This window comes from Pinus tabuliformis, chromosome 2_1, assembly GCF_031772625.1.
Source record: "Pinus tabuliformis cultivar Carrire ecotype Pingquan chromosome 2_1, CPIR1, whole genome shotgun sequence".
Classification (NCBI taxonomy): Eukaryota; Viridiplantae; Streptophyta; class Pinopsida; order Pinales; family Pinaceae; genus Pinus; species Pinus tabuliformis.
The window spans coordinates 53,421,894-53,440,996 of record NC_142299.1 but is presented as its reverse complement, the minus strand read 5'-3'; the positions used below and the strand labels follow the sequence as shown (position 1 = coordinate 53,440,996).

The window sequence follows — 19,103 nt, the reverse complement described above, 5'->3', positions numbered from 1 at the left end:
GTAAAGGAAATCTGGGGTGCCCTGCTCAAAGAACTCCCGGAGGTACATGTTCTCCCCCGTGGGTGGTTCTCCCTCCATTTCACTAAGGAGGACTACACGGATTTAGTCTTGGCAAAATATTGGCACATCGAAACCGCACCTATTCTGTTAAAGAGGTGGAGTCCCCTCTTTGACCCAGAACGTGAACAGATTGGAGCAGGTCCCCTGTGGGTACGATTGCCTGGACTACCATTACAGTATTGGAGCGAGGAAGCACTCATCAAGATAGGAAATGCTTTGGGCACGTATCTGGATCACGATCGCACGTATGTTGAATCAAAGAAGAGAACCCTAGCTCGTGTGCTGGTTCACCTGGACACGCGTGAAGGATTAGAGGAGAAGATCACTCTGCAATGGGGAAAATACAGCAGGACACAAATTCTCGACTACGAGGGAGTACCATTCCGCTACAACCGCTGTCATCAAGTGGGGCACCTATTTAAGGACTGTCCGCTGAACAAGAGTCCAGAGGCTTCCCCAAAGATCACTCCCATTTCAGCTCGAGAGGCATCCCCGATAATCTTTCGTCCATCACAGGGAGAAGCATCTGTACAGGGCTCGCCAGTGAAGACTGGGTCGAAGGGGCCGGGACCGTCATCGCCCCCTATGACTAGGGCTCGGGCCACTGCAGCAGCCGCACAGACCACGGGTACTGTTCTAATCCCTTCCTCCTTATCTCTTGGTAGCTCATCTGCATTCGTTACATCATCTGCACCTTGCACTATGGCTCATTGCCCACTCTCAACTTCTCCTCTGTGTGCCTCTACTGCTCCACCATCTGTACCACCCTTCTCCTCCTCTTCCTCTCTGTCATCCTCCTCGCGGACTTCCTCCCACCCTTATTCTCTTCGCCCTCGCCCTCAGCTACCGGGCTCTCAGGGAGGCCTGGGCATTGTCCCTCTGGGATTGGGACCTCTGACATCCAGAGGTAGAAAATCTGATCTCTCCAAAGCCATCTGGAGGGCCGGAGCGGAGGTCGCATCTGGTCGGCAGTCCACTATTGATGGGGTCCTTAGAGCAGCCACAACCCCCCGGGGCGGTCCTCCATGAAGTGCTTATCATTCAATTGCAGGGGCTTGGCTAGTGCCCCCAAAAAACTAGCCATCCGGAGACTCTTTGAGATTGAGCAACCTGACATTATCCTCCTCCAAGAGACTCTGGGCTCGGCAGAGGACATCTCTCATTGCTTACACACACTGGCACCAAGATGGAAGTTCTTGGCCATGGATGCCTCGGGTCGATCAGGGGGACTGGCGCTCGGATACAACCCTAGGTCAATCAGGACCGATTCATCCTGGGGTGGACAAGGATTCATGGGATTGGACATTTTCGCTGCAGATCTTGGACAAGCATTCCGTATTGTGAATGTTTATGGCCCATGCCACCTCTGGGAGCCATTCTGGAGGCACCTACTTAATCTTACCTTATTGGCAGCGGACCATACCATCCTGGGGGGAGACCTAAATTTTTCTCTGGGCTTCCGTGAATCTTGGGGTTCCATGGCTCAAGTGGATTCCATTACAGATTACATGAGACATACCCTAGATCAGACAGACTTTGTTGATATCCCCATGCAGAAGCCTATGCCTACGTGGAGGAACAGAAGGGTGGGAGCTGCAGCTTTGGCTCGAAGACTGGACAGATTCCTTCTTAAAGGACCCCTGATTCAACATCTGCACCACTATAAACAATGGGTTGGATCTGGGGGATTATCAGATCACTCCCCCATTTTTCTGGAAATCCTAGGGCCTCACCCTAAGCCAAAAGCTCCTTTCAAATTCAACCATATCTGGCTCCAAGACCAAGACTTCATGAAATTGGTCTCTGATTTCTGGAAGGCACATCGTATAAACAGAGAAGCTTCATTGACAAAGGGTTTTTGTAAAAACCTCACGGAGCTAAAGCATTTTGTCATAAATTGGGCCAGGGAGAAGAACAGAAAGGAATTTGCCCAGCTCACATTAGTTGAAGAAGAGTTGAGAACCCTGCTAGATGAGCGAAACCTAGGATTCACCTCGGACGTGGACAAGACTCGACTAATTGAGCTGGAAAATCAGAGGTCAAATTTGCTTAGACAAAGGGAGGAATCCCTCAGATTACGCAGCAGAGCTATTTGGCTGAAAGCTGGGGACGAAAACTCAAGATTTTTCCACAACTACGCTAAGGGAAGGAAAGTGGCAAACACTATCTGGAATCTCCCCCTTCCAGAAGGGGGCCTTGCAGACACTTTCAATAAACTCTCCCAGCTGGGTACATCACATTTTAGAAGCTTGTATAGAAGCCCTCCTGGTACAAACTTGGCAGAGATCATTGATGTGGCCTCACATTTCCCAAGATTTGTAAACGAGGATGACTCGGCTGATCTCACGGCCCCGGTCACATTGGAGGAACTGGAAAGCACACTCAAGTGGTTCAAGAGGGACAAGAGCCCCGGCCCTGACGGTTGGACCATCGAATTCTACTTAGCCTTCTATGACCTGCTGGGACAGGACCTGCTCAGTGTGATAGAGGAAAGCAGATCATCTGGGTGTTTATATCATGCTATAAACTCTACATTCATTGCTCTCATTCCCAAGTCTGACTCCCCTTCTTCATTTGATGATTTCCGTCCCATCTCACTCTGCAATGTACTCTACAAGATTATATCTAAGATAATTGCAATCCGGCTTAAACCTATCCTTTCAACTCACATTGCTCCCCAGCAATTTGCTTTCCTTGAGGATAGGCAGATTCATGAAGCCATTGGATCCGCCCAGGAAGCCCTGCACTCCATCTGGTCTAAACATCTCAAGTGCACTCTCTTGAAAATCGATCTATCAAAAGCCTTCGACCGTGTCAGCTGGCTATACATTAAGATGCTCCTTATTCACCTGGGCTTCCCTCTTCCTTTCATAAACTGGATCATGGCCTGTATCACCACTCCTACGTTCAACATCCTGATCAATGGATCAGCCTCCCATTTCTTTCACTCTGAAAGGGGGCTTCGGCAGGGCTGCCCCCTATCACCTCTTCTATTTCTATTGGTCATGGAAGGACTGAGCCGCTTAATCATCTCTGCTACAAGGGAAGGATCCCTAAAAGGCCTCAAGATCACGGAAGAATGTTTCCTCACACACCTGCTGTTCGTGGACGATGTACTCATCCTATTGGATGGTAGCATCAGAGACTCACTGACTTTTTCTCGCATACTTCAGCTCTTCTCACAGGCCACGGGTATGCAGGTAAACCGAGAGAAATCTACCATATCACTGGCCCGTACCTCAGTCAATGAATCTCAAACCGCTCTGCAGGCTTTCCCCTACATCATACATCCATTGGACAGGGGTCTAAAGTATCTAGGTTTCTGGTTAAAGCCCACTTGCCAGAAGATTGCAGATTGGACTTGGCTGGTATCAAAATTGGAAAAAAGGCTCTCCTGCTGGAGCCACAGATACCTCTCCAAGGTAGGCCGATTGATCCTCATCAAATCAGTGCTGGAAGCAACACCGGTTTTCTGGATGGCTCTAGCATGGATTCCTAGACACACACTGGCACGCCTCCAGCAAATCTGCAACAGATATCTCTGGGCAGGAAGCCAAGACAAACGCATTTTTGCCTGGATCGGTTGGCAGAAGATCGCACTCCCAAAGAAGTGGGGGGGATGGGGACTAAAAGACCTTCCTCTGTTCGCACAAGCATTGGCAGCAAAAATGAGCTGGGCATTGATAACTAGCCAGAACTTATGGACCCGTCTCTCTTACCACAAATATATATGGCCCCTTGGCACTCTGGATTGGATCAGACTCCCTAATTGGAACAGAACAGGTATATCATCTATATGGAAAGCACTACTACACTCAATGCCTATGATCAGAGACAACTTGGTCTGGAAAATCAGAGACGGGACCCTGGCTAGGATTGGCATCGACCCATGGGCTGGCAGTGGAGGCAGGCACACTCTGCCACATGACTTGGTTGAACACTTACTTGCTCGCAATATCAAAGTGATTGCCCAGATTGCAGACAGGGAAACCTCTGATATTTTTCATCAGGCCTGGAGGACAGCACATCAATTAAATCTCCCTCCTAGATGGCATCAGGCATGGCAGACTTACAGGGAGGCCCTGATTGAATCTCACATCAGAATCATTGAGGGGCCGGATGAACTAATTTGGAGCCAGTCTGAGAGCGGTTATTACACACCAAAGGCTGGTTACGCCCTTCTTATCAGTCACAAAAAGCCAGAGGTTATTTCGAACTGGTGGCACAGCATCTGGAAGCTCACAGCATCACCACGATCCAAACTCTTCTTCTGGTGTGTCCTAAGGAACAAGGTGCCCACCGGAGAAAACCTATCGCACAGAGCTTACCATGGACCATCCTGGTGTGTGATATGCAAAGACGCGTCTGAAACCACAGAACATCTATTCTTGCGATGCAGGTTGATACAAGACCTGTGGATCGCTATCAAAAACACCATTACTTACTCTGGCAACTGGGAGGGCACTGATCTGTCTGGGGCTTGGACAGATTGGGCGTCGCGGCACAAAGGAACAAAGATTATTAACCTACCTATTCTTGTAAATTGGCACATTTGGAAAGCTAGAAACCGAATCATTTTCAATGACCAACCTGTTTTCTAGCAAATGGTGGAGGCAGGCATTATCGCAGCATATAGAGAACTACCAGACCCCCCGCCCCCGCAAGTGCGTCATCCTCATCCGCCCCCCCCCCCGAATAGATCAAAACACACCTTGGGCATATTTTGATGGGGCCGCAAACCAGCAGAGTTGTGGGGGCGGGTTTATCATATACAAAACCGAGCAACATTATTACAAAATAAAAGCTGGTCTGGGAATGGGAACAAACAATTTTGCAGAGCTCATTACCCTTCGTCATTTACTTCATTTTGCTTTGAGTCATCATATCACTTGCATAAACATCTTCAGGGATTCAAAAATCATCATAAATTGGTTCAACAACATATCTATTTGTCACATTCACACACTCAGCATTATATTGAATGAAGTTCTTGAACTCAAAGCATCTTTTAACAACATCACATGTTCACACATCTACAGGGAACATAACGAGAGTGCTGACAAACTATCCAAGGAGGCCTCGATGATGGACAGAGGAGTATGGGAGATCACAGAGGTTCAAGGCCAACAGGAGTACAAATACTACCATCGTCCATACAATGATCCGAGATATCAGCATGCACCTGAGCAATAAATTATCTGATGAATTTTTGTACATGACAGCAACAGTTTTTTGTAATCTTTAAACATGTTTTGAACAGCTAGGAAAGCCGGAAGGCATTTTTGTAAACAGGTTTTTTATAGAATATTGGAAGATGACCCTGCGAGGTACATCTGATCTGATATACATGAACAGAATCCTTTTTGTAACTAACAGGCACACTGTGAATAGTGACCCGGCATATGCGTATAGCATCTACAATATGTAATTTTCCATATAATGAAAATTACGGATTTTTCCAGTGGTAACAAAATATTTTAGTCATGATGCTAAAATATTAGAGGGTTGGAAAAAATTATTAATCCCCTCATGTATCAATTAATTAAATTTTCTAGTTAAAATAAATTAAAAATCTTCAGCTAGAAATTTCATTAATTAGAGTCAAAATTAAAGTCTTAGAGAAAACAAATTCTCCAAATAAAAAATTTGTGGGCCTTAGATAAATTAATTTTTGGAGATCCCCCACTAAGAGAATATTGAAAATTTCAATAAATTTTGGACCTTGGGCCTTGGTGGTAAGTTAAAGTCAATTTTTTGAGGAAATTGACTCAAAATAATTAATTTTGAGCGAATTAAAAATGAATTAAAAGATAAATTCGAAAATTCTTCAACAAATAAATATTTCGACGGTGGAGATTAAAAGATAATCAAATATTTATCAAAGGTCGAGATTACTTTGATGGAGATCAAGCGAACTAGCCATTTGAAAAATTTATCCATAAATTAGAAACTGTTTGCTTCTCAAATCATCCGATCTTTGAATCGTATACTAGCTCTCGGAGCTCTCCTGTAATTTTTCTGGAATAATAATAACTCAAAAGTCTTTAAGATTTTCATTGATGATGGTGTTTCTCTCCTACTTCCTATGGTAATATTGTTCTTAATGCTCTGTTGAAGTATATTTTAGAAGTTGTTGATTATTAGCCTTTGTGGAATAATATATTGCACGGGTATCTTGCTTAGGTTATTGTATCTAAGATAACATTTTAATTCAATTAAATTAGCAGGTATCTCTAATTTTTGAGGATTATAATGTTATTTTATCTCTATCAATCTCACAACTTGATTTGAGTGTGCAGAGATCTTTTATATTCAAAAGCTTGGGCGTGAGAGTAAGTCCTTGGTTTGGACCAGCCAACTCCCAAGGCATAGGAACTGAAGAGCCTTCCCAATTAAATCCCGAGACTTATCTAACGAAGTTTCTCTTATAGGGTTTCTTGGCTAGTGCCTCGTTTGAAATTATTTATCTTTTATATATTGTGTTTAATTGATAGATCTCGCTAGGAAGAACATGATTCTACTGATGTGAGAGCAAAGTTGAACTCATACTCCTCAGATCCAGTAAATCTATATTTTATTTGTATAAATCTAATTAATTTGTGAAATAAATTTTAAAATTCTAATCTTTAGGGTTTAGGGTTTTGATTTTATTTCTGTATATACTTGGGATCTCGTTTTTTTTGTTTTTCTCTTGTGCAGGTAGAGATCTGAAGTTATTCAAGAAAAAATTTGGGGTTTGAGACAGATCTAGGCCCTAAAGGGCAAGATCTAGTCTCAATTTTGATTTGCAGGGTCGAATAACACAAGGTTATTCTGTGAAGGAGAAGATCTGAAGCTAGTAAGTTTTTTTTGGGTGAGATTGAGCAACAGTTTGAGGCCTTGGAGCCTAACGATATCCTCCAAACCCTTGTCGTGGCCTTCAGTTCAGTTTCAAACCCTCATCTTCCCTTCCGCTCTTCCCTTCTCTTCGTAGCTCTTTCCCTTTGGCACTGCTCCCATCTCCCTCTTCCCTCACTGCCGCAGTTCCCTTCCTCCCTTGCGGCACCCCTCCAAACCTCCACAGCTCCTCCACTTTGCCTGTTGCTGCTCCTCCTCCCCTCAGCAGAACCCTTCTCCTCCCTAACGCAGACCTGTTTTACATTTATTCCCTAGCGCTGCCCCTCCACGCAGCCTTTATCACCTTCATTTGTTTGACTGTAGCATCTCTATTGCCCTCGTCCTTTTATCCTCCCTTGGTGTGGCTTCTAGGCCCTTCAAAGCCTCAACCCTCACTTCACCTTAACGCTGTCTTGAGCCCTCACAAATTTTGCAGTCACTGTGACATAATTTGAGACATTTACTAAGTTCAATCAAGAAATTTGGTTTGGATCTGAAGTTTGGGTGACTTGATTTGCTGATCCGGAAAGTGTCTTCAAGCCCTAGGGCTTCCTGGTGCACATCTTTTAACCCTTACCTTATTGTTTCAGTCAAATGAAATTTCATAACAGTGGCATTAAATTCATCTAACACACTGAAGAATTTTTAAACACATTGGGGCTTTGACTATTTAATCCAATCACAAAATTCTTGACGACTGTCACAAGCATTTCCAAAATCTGAAGATACATCAATGATATAAGCATTTTTTTTTAAAGCAAAGACAGAGAAGTGAACAATCTGGAATATTCTGACCATTTAGCATAAAGTTGCTCTCTGCTGTCCTATTATTTGCTGTTCTTTTGTCACTGAAGCATAAGTGATTTTCTGCTGCTCCTCCAACATTCAAAATTTTTCTGTTGTCCTAATTAGCATTTTACTGTTGTAGTTTATGCTAAGATCTGGAGTCACAGTAGTTATATTTTATTTCATTGGGTTTCACTAGTAGGTTGAAATCTAAAAGAAAACATAAATACTCTCCGCTGCTACAAAACATATCCTTGGTTCATAATAAATACTGTGATAAGGGACAGCTAGCATCAAGTAAAATATTTTTGTTGACAAGAAAGTTATCATTGAGGACTGCTTGCATCTTGAAAAATCAATATTTCTTGACAATACTAGTTACGTGGTCTAATATCGTTGTGTTGAGATAAAGTAAGAATATTTATGAATCTTATTGCAGCCTTCAGATAATCATCATTCACATACCATTTTGATATCTAAAGGTAAATAGGCATTCTTGCATTTATTTAAGGCACATTGTGGATCATTGCTAATCATAAATCAACCTTTGGGCATATAAAGTTTAGATTGGAGATACTTTGTTTGAAGAACATATTTTTGATCTAATTGGCTAAATATCTAAGCAAGCAAGAGATTTGATTGTTCATGATTCTTGTTTAAGGTTGGAAAAGTGAGCCATTGGAAAAGCATTAGATTTAGCTAAGTATTCTTGGCTCATTGGTTAATATCTCTCATATTAGTGATTGCTCCAAAGAGATTGATTGAGTGGACTTTATCTTCTTCTTGTGATATCTATTGCTTCGCACATTGGCATTTATCCTTGTAATTGAGATTGTCTTTTGATTTTCCTAAATAAGTACTTGTCTATGTAACTCAAGAATCACCATAAATAAAGTACTTAAACATTAACAATCTAGTCTTCATAATCATCCTCTAACTTCGCATTGCATTCGCATCCTAAGCTAGTAGTGCATATTAAAATTTACCTCTAAGCATAAACTTGGTTGATAGAGAGATAGAAACACCTTTGCATCTTCTCTTGAGAAGTCTAGTCATCAGAGCCACAGTCCCTGCAGTGCCGCAGGCACCAGGTACATTAGATTTCAAGGATAGGGATCGTTAATCATACTCTCATGTACTTCACCTTGACTTCTCTTTGCCATTTACTATAGATTTTAGGCTCAATATAGATCAAGATCAAAGGCCATACTTAAACTAGGTATTTAAGTAAAATCAACCAAGATTCATGCATTTCACGTTAGAATTCAAGGAGAGGGATCGTTAATCACACCCTCGTGTGCTTCACCTTGACTTCTCTCTGCCATTTACTATAGAGTTTAGGCTCAATATAGATAAAGATCAAAGGTCATATTTAGACTAAGCATTTAAGTAAAATCAACCAAGATTCCTGCATTTCACATAAGTCCTTTCATATAGGATACTTATGCATTAAAGCAGCAGTTGTCCATCTGGTACTTGGTCTTAAAATTTGTAAAGTAGGAATGTTGACTCCATAAGGCATTGGTTTCAAATCTATCTATCTAATTGAATCCTTAATATCTTGCTAAATCTAAACAAGTGTTGGGCCACTCGATTGTGCCTCCCGGATCAGTTGGTTCCCAACTTGTCCTTCGTCATTTCATTTCCATAGGGTCTATGTCTACCCCCCATAGTCTGTTGTTGGGAGTTAGCTTAAACAGAGAGGTTGGGGATTAGGGTGACAGCCCCCCAACCTGAGTTTTTGACGTGGTGCCTATACATTTTGAGCAACAATAGGTCAAATTACTTCTTTTAAGTTTTTCGATTACGGAGATAAGAATATAGTTGTTTTCCAGCTTTCACCCGAAAGTTATTTCAAAACACAATTTGTCTGCTTGTATTGGTACAAAGATAGCCATCAAACAACAAGTCCTAATTTTGGGAGCAATGAGATGAGATATGGTATTGGAATCTGCAAACATGTCCAATTTCAGAAAAGAAATAAATGGGGAGCTTGAACCACCTTCCCAACATCCCTTTTCTTGTTCACAAACATGGGGATCTTGCTAAAATAGCATGTCATCTTGAATCCCATTTGAGTAATTCGAGAATGTAATACTTAAGCATCAGCCACTTAACATTCATGGGAAGTCAATGTTAAATGTGCCTAAATTCTAAGGTCACAAAATAAACATGGAAGTATTATGGAATTGTCAACAAAAGTTCATCTGCCACTTCTGATCCCAATTTAACATTCCACCTCAAATCTATTACAAGATATAACATAAAATATGATAAACAGAGTGAGAAATCATAGATTTATAAAATAAGTAGATGAAATCCACTGAAAACTGTTGGTTGCTAACAACTGGAGTGATGTGCGACCAAGCCCTTGCAACCCACACAAACAATCAACATATGCAAAATGAAATCAGATGATTGCAGATAATGTGGGTGCGTACATGCCTATTAGCCAATGTTACCAGACTCGGAATCGGCAGTAAATCAGCAAGGCAAAAGAGCAAAGAGTTTTAATCGGGTCGGAAAAAAATTGGTGAATTCAATAATTTAAGATATACACATATATTGAATTAAAAAGAGAAACAAAAAAAAAAAAAAACAATTTTCATTGATATTCAATGAAGCCATGTCCAAACAATGCATAGTATCAATAGATGTCCAAAATATCATGAATGAATAACTATCTCATATATGTTATGAGTCCAAACATGATCCAAAGTACTGGGTCTTGACTCCTAACCTGTGACTACATCGAAACAGAAGCATCTGCTTCTAAAAGTTTATAAAACACTGCATACTAATCGGTAAAAAAACAGTAACTAAAATCTCTTGACTGTTGCTAAAATGATTTGATCATGGTTTGCTACTAAAATCTCTGACCAAGCACATGTTGAAGCTACAATGGAGCACACTGCATACTATGCCTCTATTACACTACGACTCTATTACGTGGAGTAAATTGAAACTGAAACCATGCCTCTATTACCTTCTCGACGTATGAGTTGTAGCCCTGAGCAAGTGAGAAAAGTCAATTACAGACCGACATTTAATTTTTAACGTAACTAAACTACGCAACGAAAAATGCAGGAACCCTAAAAGTTAAAACCCGTGCACCTCGAGTTGACGGTTGAAAATCACCTCAATCGCCTAAATTGCAATTAATCGGTGAGTCACAAGTGAAACCCGCGTTGACCACGAGTCAAACATAGTCAATGCGAGTTTGACTCGCCCATAGTTGAATCGGATCGTTTGAGGGAAGAGCAGAGTTTGACTCGTGATTAATCGCGAGCGATAGGAGATTCATGTTTCACTGCTATTAGCAACCGACCAAATTATACATGAACAGAGACATTCATTTCTTGAACCTGCGCATAATAAAAGGACAAATTCTGTTTTTGTCCAATGACAACTAGTGCAATGCATGGTTATGACCCTCCTTTTACCAAGGAAGTAAACTTTTAAATTTCAGGAGAATATATATACATCATTTGTAATGAAACACTATACATCCACAATCGTAGGCCCACTTGTAACAACAGGAACAGCTACAGAAGAGAGAAAGCCATCTTACATTGATATTATAAAAGAGTGAAAGGATAAGGCGCTGTGCTTTAATTGTATCTCCTGGTCCTGACAATTTGAGTAGACCTTGTCCATGAACTCCCAAATTTGCATTTGAGTAAATAGATGAACTCTCCTGCAATGGAGAGGAACAAATTACCTTGGGAGACTACGATTTTTCTAGCATCAACAGACTTTTAACATATATTCTGTGATATATGTAATTGATCAAATAGTGTACCCTTAGAACAACCAAGTTGCTAGCTTCCAGTAGAGAAGTCCCAACCATTGCATCTCCTCCACCATCAATTTGCATTTCAGAATTCCACATTAACAACATCTTTACAGACATCCTCAATGCTCCATACACCTTTCATTCATTAAAGGAAACATTTCAGAATCTAGAGGATGATAAATAAATTAATCTAAAGATGTGCCCACATAATATATATATATATATATATGATCAAAGTTTAAAGCCAGCTGATTTTCAAAACATCAGAAGCACAAGGAAACGATAAAAAATTGAAAACCTAGATTCGCTGACATAAGCTTTGCCAGATCACTATTATGTAAACAGTTCCAAATTTTTATCTCAGAAAAGAAAGCATTGAAATTTGAAGCTTGAAGGCCAGCTGATCCAAAAATGTATCTGAAGCATCTAACCAAGCTAGAAAACCAAATATTGAAAGCCCTGACACAACCAACTTTATTGGATCCTTTTACAATCAGTTGGAACATACCATGACTTGTGAACATAAAGTAACATATATGATTTGACAGAAAACAGCAACCAGATGAAAGTTTAACATCTATAGGCTAAAATACAAGAGCAGCACCAAATGCCTGTCAGCAGCTACTCCTGCATGGAAGCTATGTCCTAAGTACCCTGATGAATTTACTACATCATCTTTACTTTAACTTTACCATCACAATCTCCAGCTACATTAATGGTCTCCGACTTACTGTGTGAGCAAAAGATGTCTAATTAATGTCTGGAAACACACATAGAAAAGAGAAACAACCTAAAAGGAGGAACTACCTTTATCATAGAATCACTCATTAAAAGCTCTTCTGCCATCAACTCAAATTCTGAGAAAGGATAATGCGACAACCCAAAGCTGAGAGTTCCTCCATACAATAAACTGAACTGTCCTCGCACCTTCACAAAGAAAAGCATCTTCAGTGGAAGAAAAGAAAATGGATTGTTAAAAAAATCACTGCAACTCTCCCCAAAAACAGTACTTACTGAAATACAGAAGAATATAAATTATGTGCCATCTTCAGTAGAAACATGACAGGTGACTGCAGTCAAGAGCCTAAAACTTCAAATCCGGTAAATGATTATGACATTTCTGAGCAAAAACAGCATGAAAATCTGCCATTATGAAAAATGGCAACAGAACTTGGTCCAACCTTCATATAAGAGGCATCAAAAACCACAGTTGCATTGTGGTTAAAAGCTCAATTGCATTGTGTATAAAAAGGTAAATTGAATTACCAGATGCTAGGCTAAGGTCAATTGCATTGTGCATATCAAATTAATAAAAGCATGTTCAATCATGCAGCACGTCACTTACAAAGTAGAGTGCATAAGTGACCAAAGTTAGGTTGGAGGGACTCATCTGTATAGCCAAATAAGGAGTGCTTAGGACCAGTGCCCGGTCAACCCTCTTGCCCTCAGCCTTTAGACGCAGGAGACCTGACATCATCAGCCTCATCGCCCAATCTCTCACTCTCACTCTTATGACAGGTTCTTGAGTTGTCCACCTTCAGTCTTGGAAAAACTCATTTAGTATGTTGTAGTAGTTATATCACAGTACCTTTGTCATAGTTTTATACTTATGTTCTGATGTTATTCTTCTGTAGGTTTCTTTCTTTATATTATTCTTGCCATTTTCTAAGAGTTGTGCTCGCACGCCCACATTATATTCAGACTGGTTGTACTCTTCAGTCCCACTGACCTACTTTTGTTTGTGGTCATTCGTCAAACATTAATAAAATTGTTTTAACTTTTATCTCATCTTATCTCTGGAAAATAACAAGACCAAATGCCAAAATACATGCGAAGTGAGGGAGAGCTTGATCTTGCAGTCAGGAGCAACAAGGGAAGGAATATAGAGAGAACGCAAGTAAAATCACAATGAAAAGAGCAAGTTAGTGTTAGGATATTAGACATTAAGTGTTGCTTAAGACCAACATGGTCTAATGTACTATAGTCACATGTGCTTATAGTGTGCTTTTGTACTTGAGCATCTATCAGCCACCATTCTATCTTGTGCCTAGGGGATTTGATGGTGCTCCTATTCTTGGTATTCAAAATAATCGATCTGTCTTATCATTTGATTGATCAAATTTATGATCTCTATTTTAAGATCTTGAAAGGTCACCTGTCTAGCATGATGAAGAGAGAGGTAATGTATTTTATGTGACTCTCTTCCTTGAGCAGTATACAATTATTTTGTTGCTCTGTGGATGTTTCCCTCTTTCAGGGTTTTGCAACATAGAACTTCTTGTCTCTACCCTTGATTACGCATCCATGGCTTCCCAATAAGGTATTAGAGAAGTTGTGAATATAAATATGGTTTTCATTCGAAGATCAAGGTAGTTGTGTTTATTATTTAAAGAGCTTCGCATTGCTCATGTTATATATATATATATATATATAGATAACAATCATAATATTGATTAATTAGTGATTAGTATAGAAGAGGCATGTCTATAAGAACATAACCATTCATGAAGGGGCACCTGCTAAGGTATATAAGTGGGCCCTCATTTGTAACAATTCCATCATCTCATATCTTCTGTACATTTCTTATATAAATATATTATTCTCCTATCATGGATATTTATATATTTCAGATCTTCTCAGTATTTCGCTGCATATACGAACTTTGTTCGTTATATTGGTATCAAAGTTGTTTGACCCTCTGTCCGCTTAACCACTGCATAGAGCCAGTCTGATCCTGCCTTTAGCCATCAAGTGTTCATCAAGTTCGTTGTCATTTGATCGAGGCTTTTAGCCACACAAGTTTGGAAGTTCTCCATTCTACTGTTTTGGCATCAAGACTTTGGCCATTTAACATATATATATATATATATATACGAAATTTTAAAAAAAATCATAAAAAAAAGTCAAAAAATTAAAATTAAAATAAAAAATTAAAAAAAAAAAAAAGATCAAAATATATATATACAAGTGAAAGATTTTTTTTAAATAGAATATATAAAAAAATAAAAAATATATAACAAAGATATTGGTATCAAAGTTATATTTTTAAAAAAAGGGAAAAGCGCAAAACACCACAATAGCCACCGGTGTGGGCTTCACTGACCCATTCAGCTAAAGGCAGTCCCCGAATTGTCGTCATCACTGCCACAACCGCAAGCCTATTCTATTTCAAACCACCATCTGTCGCCTATGTCTGCAGCCGCCATTGTGTTCTCCAACTGCCACTGTGTTTCACAGACTACCGCGTTCTTCCGCTTTACACTTCTGTGCCTCTTCTCGCACTGCATCCATACCTATCGCCAGTGAATCATATCACGCAAACCCATAGCCACCACCAATTTGCCTCTATTGTACGTCATCCCTGTTATCACCTAAAGTGTACACCTAAGGTGCAACGCTCAAAGTAGGGGTTGTCACTCCGATCCCTACTTTGAGGGTTGTGCCTTAGGTGTACACTTTAGGCGACAACATTTTCTGGCACGTTGTTGGGTATAGAGTTTTTTTGTTCCTGGTTTTTCGACTAACATTTTGATTCTTGCATTTAGATTTGGATTTTTCTCCACTTATTTAATTTTATGCAAGGATTTATGCATGAAGCCTTCTTGTAGACTTCTTGCTAATCTTGGACAGGAGGCTCTCTCTAATATTCACTTACTCTTTCAAGGTCAAGTGAGTAAAACATCATGGATGACTTGTTTGCTCCTTGTGATTTTAGTAGCATTCTGAGAGCTCTGCATGATTATTCATATGAAGTCGGCAAAGCCATCGATGAGTTTACTCATTTTCAAGATAACAATGCTTTTAGTATTGAGACTCACCTTGGGAATTTCAACCTCTGTGTGAGCAAGTGTCGCCCATATTTTGACCATGAAGATGTAAAGATGAAGATTTTCGTTCTCACCTTAGGTGGTGATGCTTTGGATTGGTTTACTGAGTTCCCTGATGAGTTCTACAATCAATCATTGATGCCCTCGAAGATAAATATGGAGATGAAGAAAAGGCAAAAGTGGAAGCTGAAGTAAAGGAAATTAAAGAGGTTGAAAACTATCTTATCAAGGAATTAACTCAAATGGTTAAGGATATACAACTCAACCAGGCTCAACTCATTAAGAACATGGAAATGAACTTCACACAAGAGATCCATAACATGGAACTTGACATGGAGAAAAAACAAGCACAATTTATAAAGACTATGGATCAAATCATGCAAAAGAAATGAATGTTATAAGGATTAATTAGATCACTCTTCAGAATAGGCTGAAAGAAATGGAAAGATCACAAGTACAGAAGTCCCAGCTTGGGCCAGATGATGAAGAGGAGAAGAACAAAGATCTTTCAATAGGTCATAAGCCTCCCCATCCATTGAAGCAAGTTCCATCTTATTATGAGGAGGTCATTCATTCCATTGAAAAGTGGCTAATTGAAGGCGACCCAAATGGAAAAGAAACTAACAAGAACTAGGTTTATACGTATGAGATTGATCCATCACCCTTGTCGGAGCAGATGTGAAATGAAGAAAGGCATGTCATGAATATCTTGGATACTTCAAATTTTTCATCTGAGAATTTTCAAGATCAAGCAGAATGTTCTACATCAACATCGTAGCCTGCCAGAAACAAAAGTAAAATGCAAAAAAGAAAAAGGAAGAAGTTTGATGCATCTAATGGCTAAGAACAACATGCCATTTGGATAAGTCTGAGTCTGAAGATGATCAGAATTGGACATCGCACATCATATAAACAGCCCATTGATCTGCCTGAAAGTCCGCAGATGCTCAAGATGGACTTCATTGAAGACATTTGATGCCACAGGGCATCTCTGTATTGTATCTCTAACCCTATTCTCATAGACTAGGTTTCATTTTTCTCATTAGAATAGGTTTCATTTCAGCATTTATGTTTTTATGTTATTAGATTTAGATTTCACTTTTAGATTATTAGATTAGAAGTTTTCTATTCCAACAGTTGATATTATATGATGATTATGCTTTGTATTTGAATGGATATCTACTTGATTTACTTTGTTTCTTGGATGCAGATTTTGGATTCTCACATTCCTTCACTGAAGCAACGTGTCCCCAAGTAGAGCCAGATGTTGACCACATATGGTTCAACTACCCCAAGAAGCAGAGTACATATCAATGGATAAAAAAATTTCAAAGTCATCTTCATCATGCAACTTCCAGAGTATCATTGTAATCCAAATTTTGCAGCCCTGTGAGCTATCGTTGTAAAAATGATTCTAGTATGACTATGAAGCCATGCAAAACATCTAGGTAAGCCTTTGATTCTTGCTAAAGAGTTTCACTCTAGAGAATTTTTTCCCCTCCGCCATTTATTCGTGTTTCTGAACCCAAATAATTTGTAGAATTTTTCTCCCACAAATACCCTAAAGGTAGAGTGGGGCTCGATAGTAAGGTCTTAGGTGAGTCCTAATGTTATCGAGTATATGTAAATTCTCATACTAGATCATGTCTTAAGTCTTGCAAATTTTGGCTAAGTCTAAGTGTCTAAAGTTTAATTACTAAAATTTCCAACTAGTCAGAAATTTAATAATTATTTGGATGTAAATTGTAAAATCAAATGTTTGTAAAAGTTGAAGCGGGTAGAATACTCGTAATTAGAACCTCTACACCTCAACTTTATGTTTAGACACTTATGTGAGGGTTGAAATTATGTCTATCCCCTCAAAATATTTTTTTTTGGCAAAAAATTAGCCAGAAAATGGTCAAAAAATCAAAATTGGGAGAAAATAAAATTCTCTTCAAGTGGAAAAAAGTTTTTTTGGAGAACAGGTAATTTCCTGAGGAAAATTAAAATTGAAGGACTTAATTCCAAGAAGAAAAATCGCTTGCAATAAACTTACAATTTCTTCCAAGAAAACACATTCTTTCAATCAAAAAAAGACTTCTACATACAATAGCCAATCTACAAATGGTCAAAAAATTAAAATTGCGAGAAAATAAAATTCTCTTCAAGTGGAAAAAAGTTTTTTTGGAGAACAGGAAATTCCTGAGGAAAATTAAAATTGAAGGACTTAATTCCAAGAAGAAAAATCGCTTGCAATAAACTTACAATTTCCTCCCAGAAAACACATTCTTTCAATCGCAAAAAGACTTCTACAATACAATAGCCAATCTACAAATGCTCCATAAAATCAAATCTCCACAAGTAGCGAAAAAGGCAAGGCAAGGCTAAGGCGTACCGTAGAAGAGAGGGCCGAAATCTCAAGTGTCATGATCAGTGCAAATGGCGGAGAAATATGGCATATCGTCATGTACTAAGCAATGTAGGACTGTTGGTTGGTTGGCTGTCCAAGGAAGGAGAATTTTTTTCTCCTACGGGGTTACCCATTTTTAGTGGGTAGCTGTCCTACGAGGTTACCCATTATGGCTTATTTTGTCAACAATGAACATTATATGACAGCTTATGGTTACTTATGAAGCTCAAAGTACAATTGACTAAATCTTACAACTCTTTGGTAATGACAATGATACTCTAGGGTTTCTTTCATTTTGTGGTTGATGTTCCCTGTTACAATTTGTTCGTGACAAATTTTATATGATTGATGTTATGTGTACTAAATGGTTGATGCTTAAATGGTTATTACTAATCCAACAGTTAAATTACCTTAAATCTATGTTTTCATGTTTTTTGGCAATTGATTCAACATTCTGCAAGTTTTTTTATATATGCATCAACATATGTTAAAATCTGTAATATGAAAAACACTTATCAATCACTTCACTAGAAGAATCTTTTTGAAAATTGTGTTTTTCACTCCCACATCAATCAAATTTTATATAATTGATTTTATGTGTACTAAAAGCTTGATGCTTAAATGGTTATCACTAATCCAATAGTTCACTATTAAATGACCTTAAATCTATGTTTTCATGTTTTTTGGTGATTGATTCAACATTCGGCATGTTTTTTATATATATGAATCAACATATATTAAAATATGTATTATAAAAAACACTTATGAATCAATTTGCTACCAGAATCTTTTTGAAAATTGTATTTTTCACTCCCACTCCCAACAACCTTTCCACTTATTCTAACCATTACTTGTTAGTTCTTGTAGCATCGAATGTGTTCTAGAGACGAAATTTGGTGGAGGCTAGAATACATGAGATCTCCAAAACCCAGAAATCATTTCCGGAAATTCCATCTAGAGATGAATTAGTTAGATAATTAACTAGTTTTTTAGATATTTCCTAAATCTAAACTTAGGAAATATGGTTAATTAATCATAATTAATTAAGTCAAGGTGCGAATCATCTAGAAACTCACACGGATCGACTCCAAGATGATCCTAGCCATTGATTAAGTTTTAATCTTGGTCATTGGTGCTCCAACAGTGGATTATAAGAGGAAGTCGATGGGCACTTGGAGAAGACACACCAGATACACCAGCAGCTCAATTTCCTTGGAAGATCAATTTCCAGAGTAGCAGCAGTCAATTGTCAGAGAGCCAAATATCGATGCAGTGAGTAAGGGGCAGGGATAATGAGTCTGGAAGAGATTTTCCAGATCCGGAGAGTCAGTTGCAAGAGGGCCAAGTTTCCTCAGTGAGGCTACGC

General features: G+C 39.1%; 1 protein-coding gene across 3 annotated transcripts in view; it reads right to left on the bottom strand.

The window, feature by feature from the left end:
- Positions 1-19,103, bottom strand: part of LOC149198752 (uncharacterized) — a 254,354-nt gene that overhangs the window by 160,235 nt on the left and 75,016 nt on the right. For all 3 annotated transcript variants that reach the window (XM_089402146.1, XM_089402147.1, XM_089402148.1), the window contains 3 exons: positions 12,326-12,445; positions 11,525-11,653; positions 11,294-11,419 (listed from right to left, as the gene is read on the bottom strand). In XM_089402146.1, the coding sequence (XP_089258272.1) occupies positions 11,294-11,419; positions 11,525-11,653; positions 12,326-12,445 (375 nt within the window). The remainder of the gene's footprint in view (positions 1-11,293; positions 11,420-11,524; positions 11,654-12,325; positions 12,446-19,103) is intronic.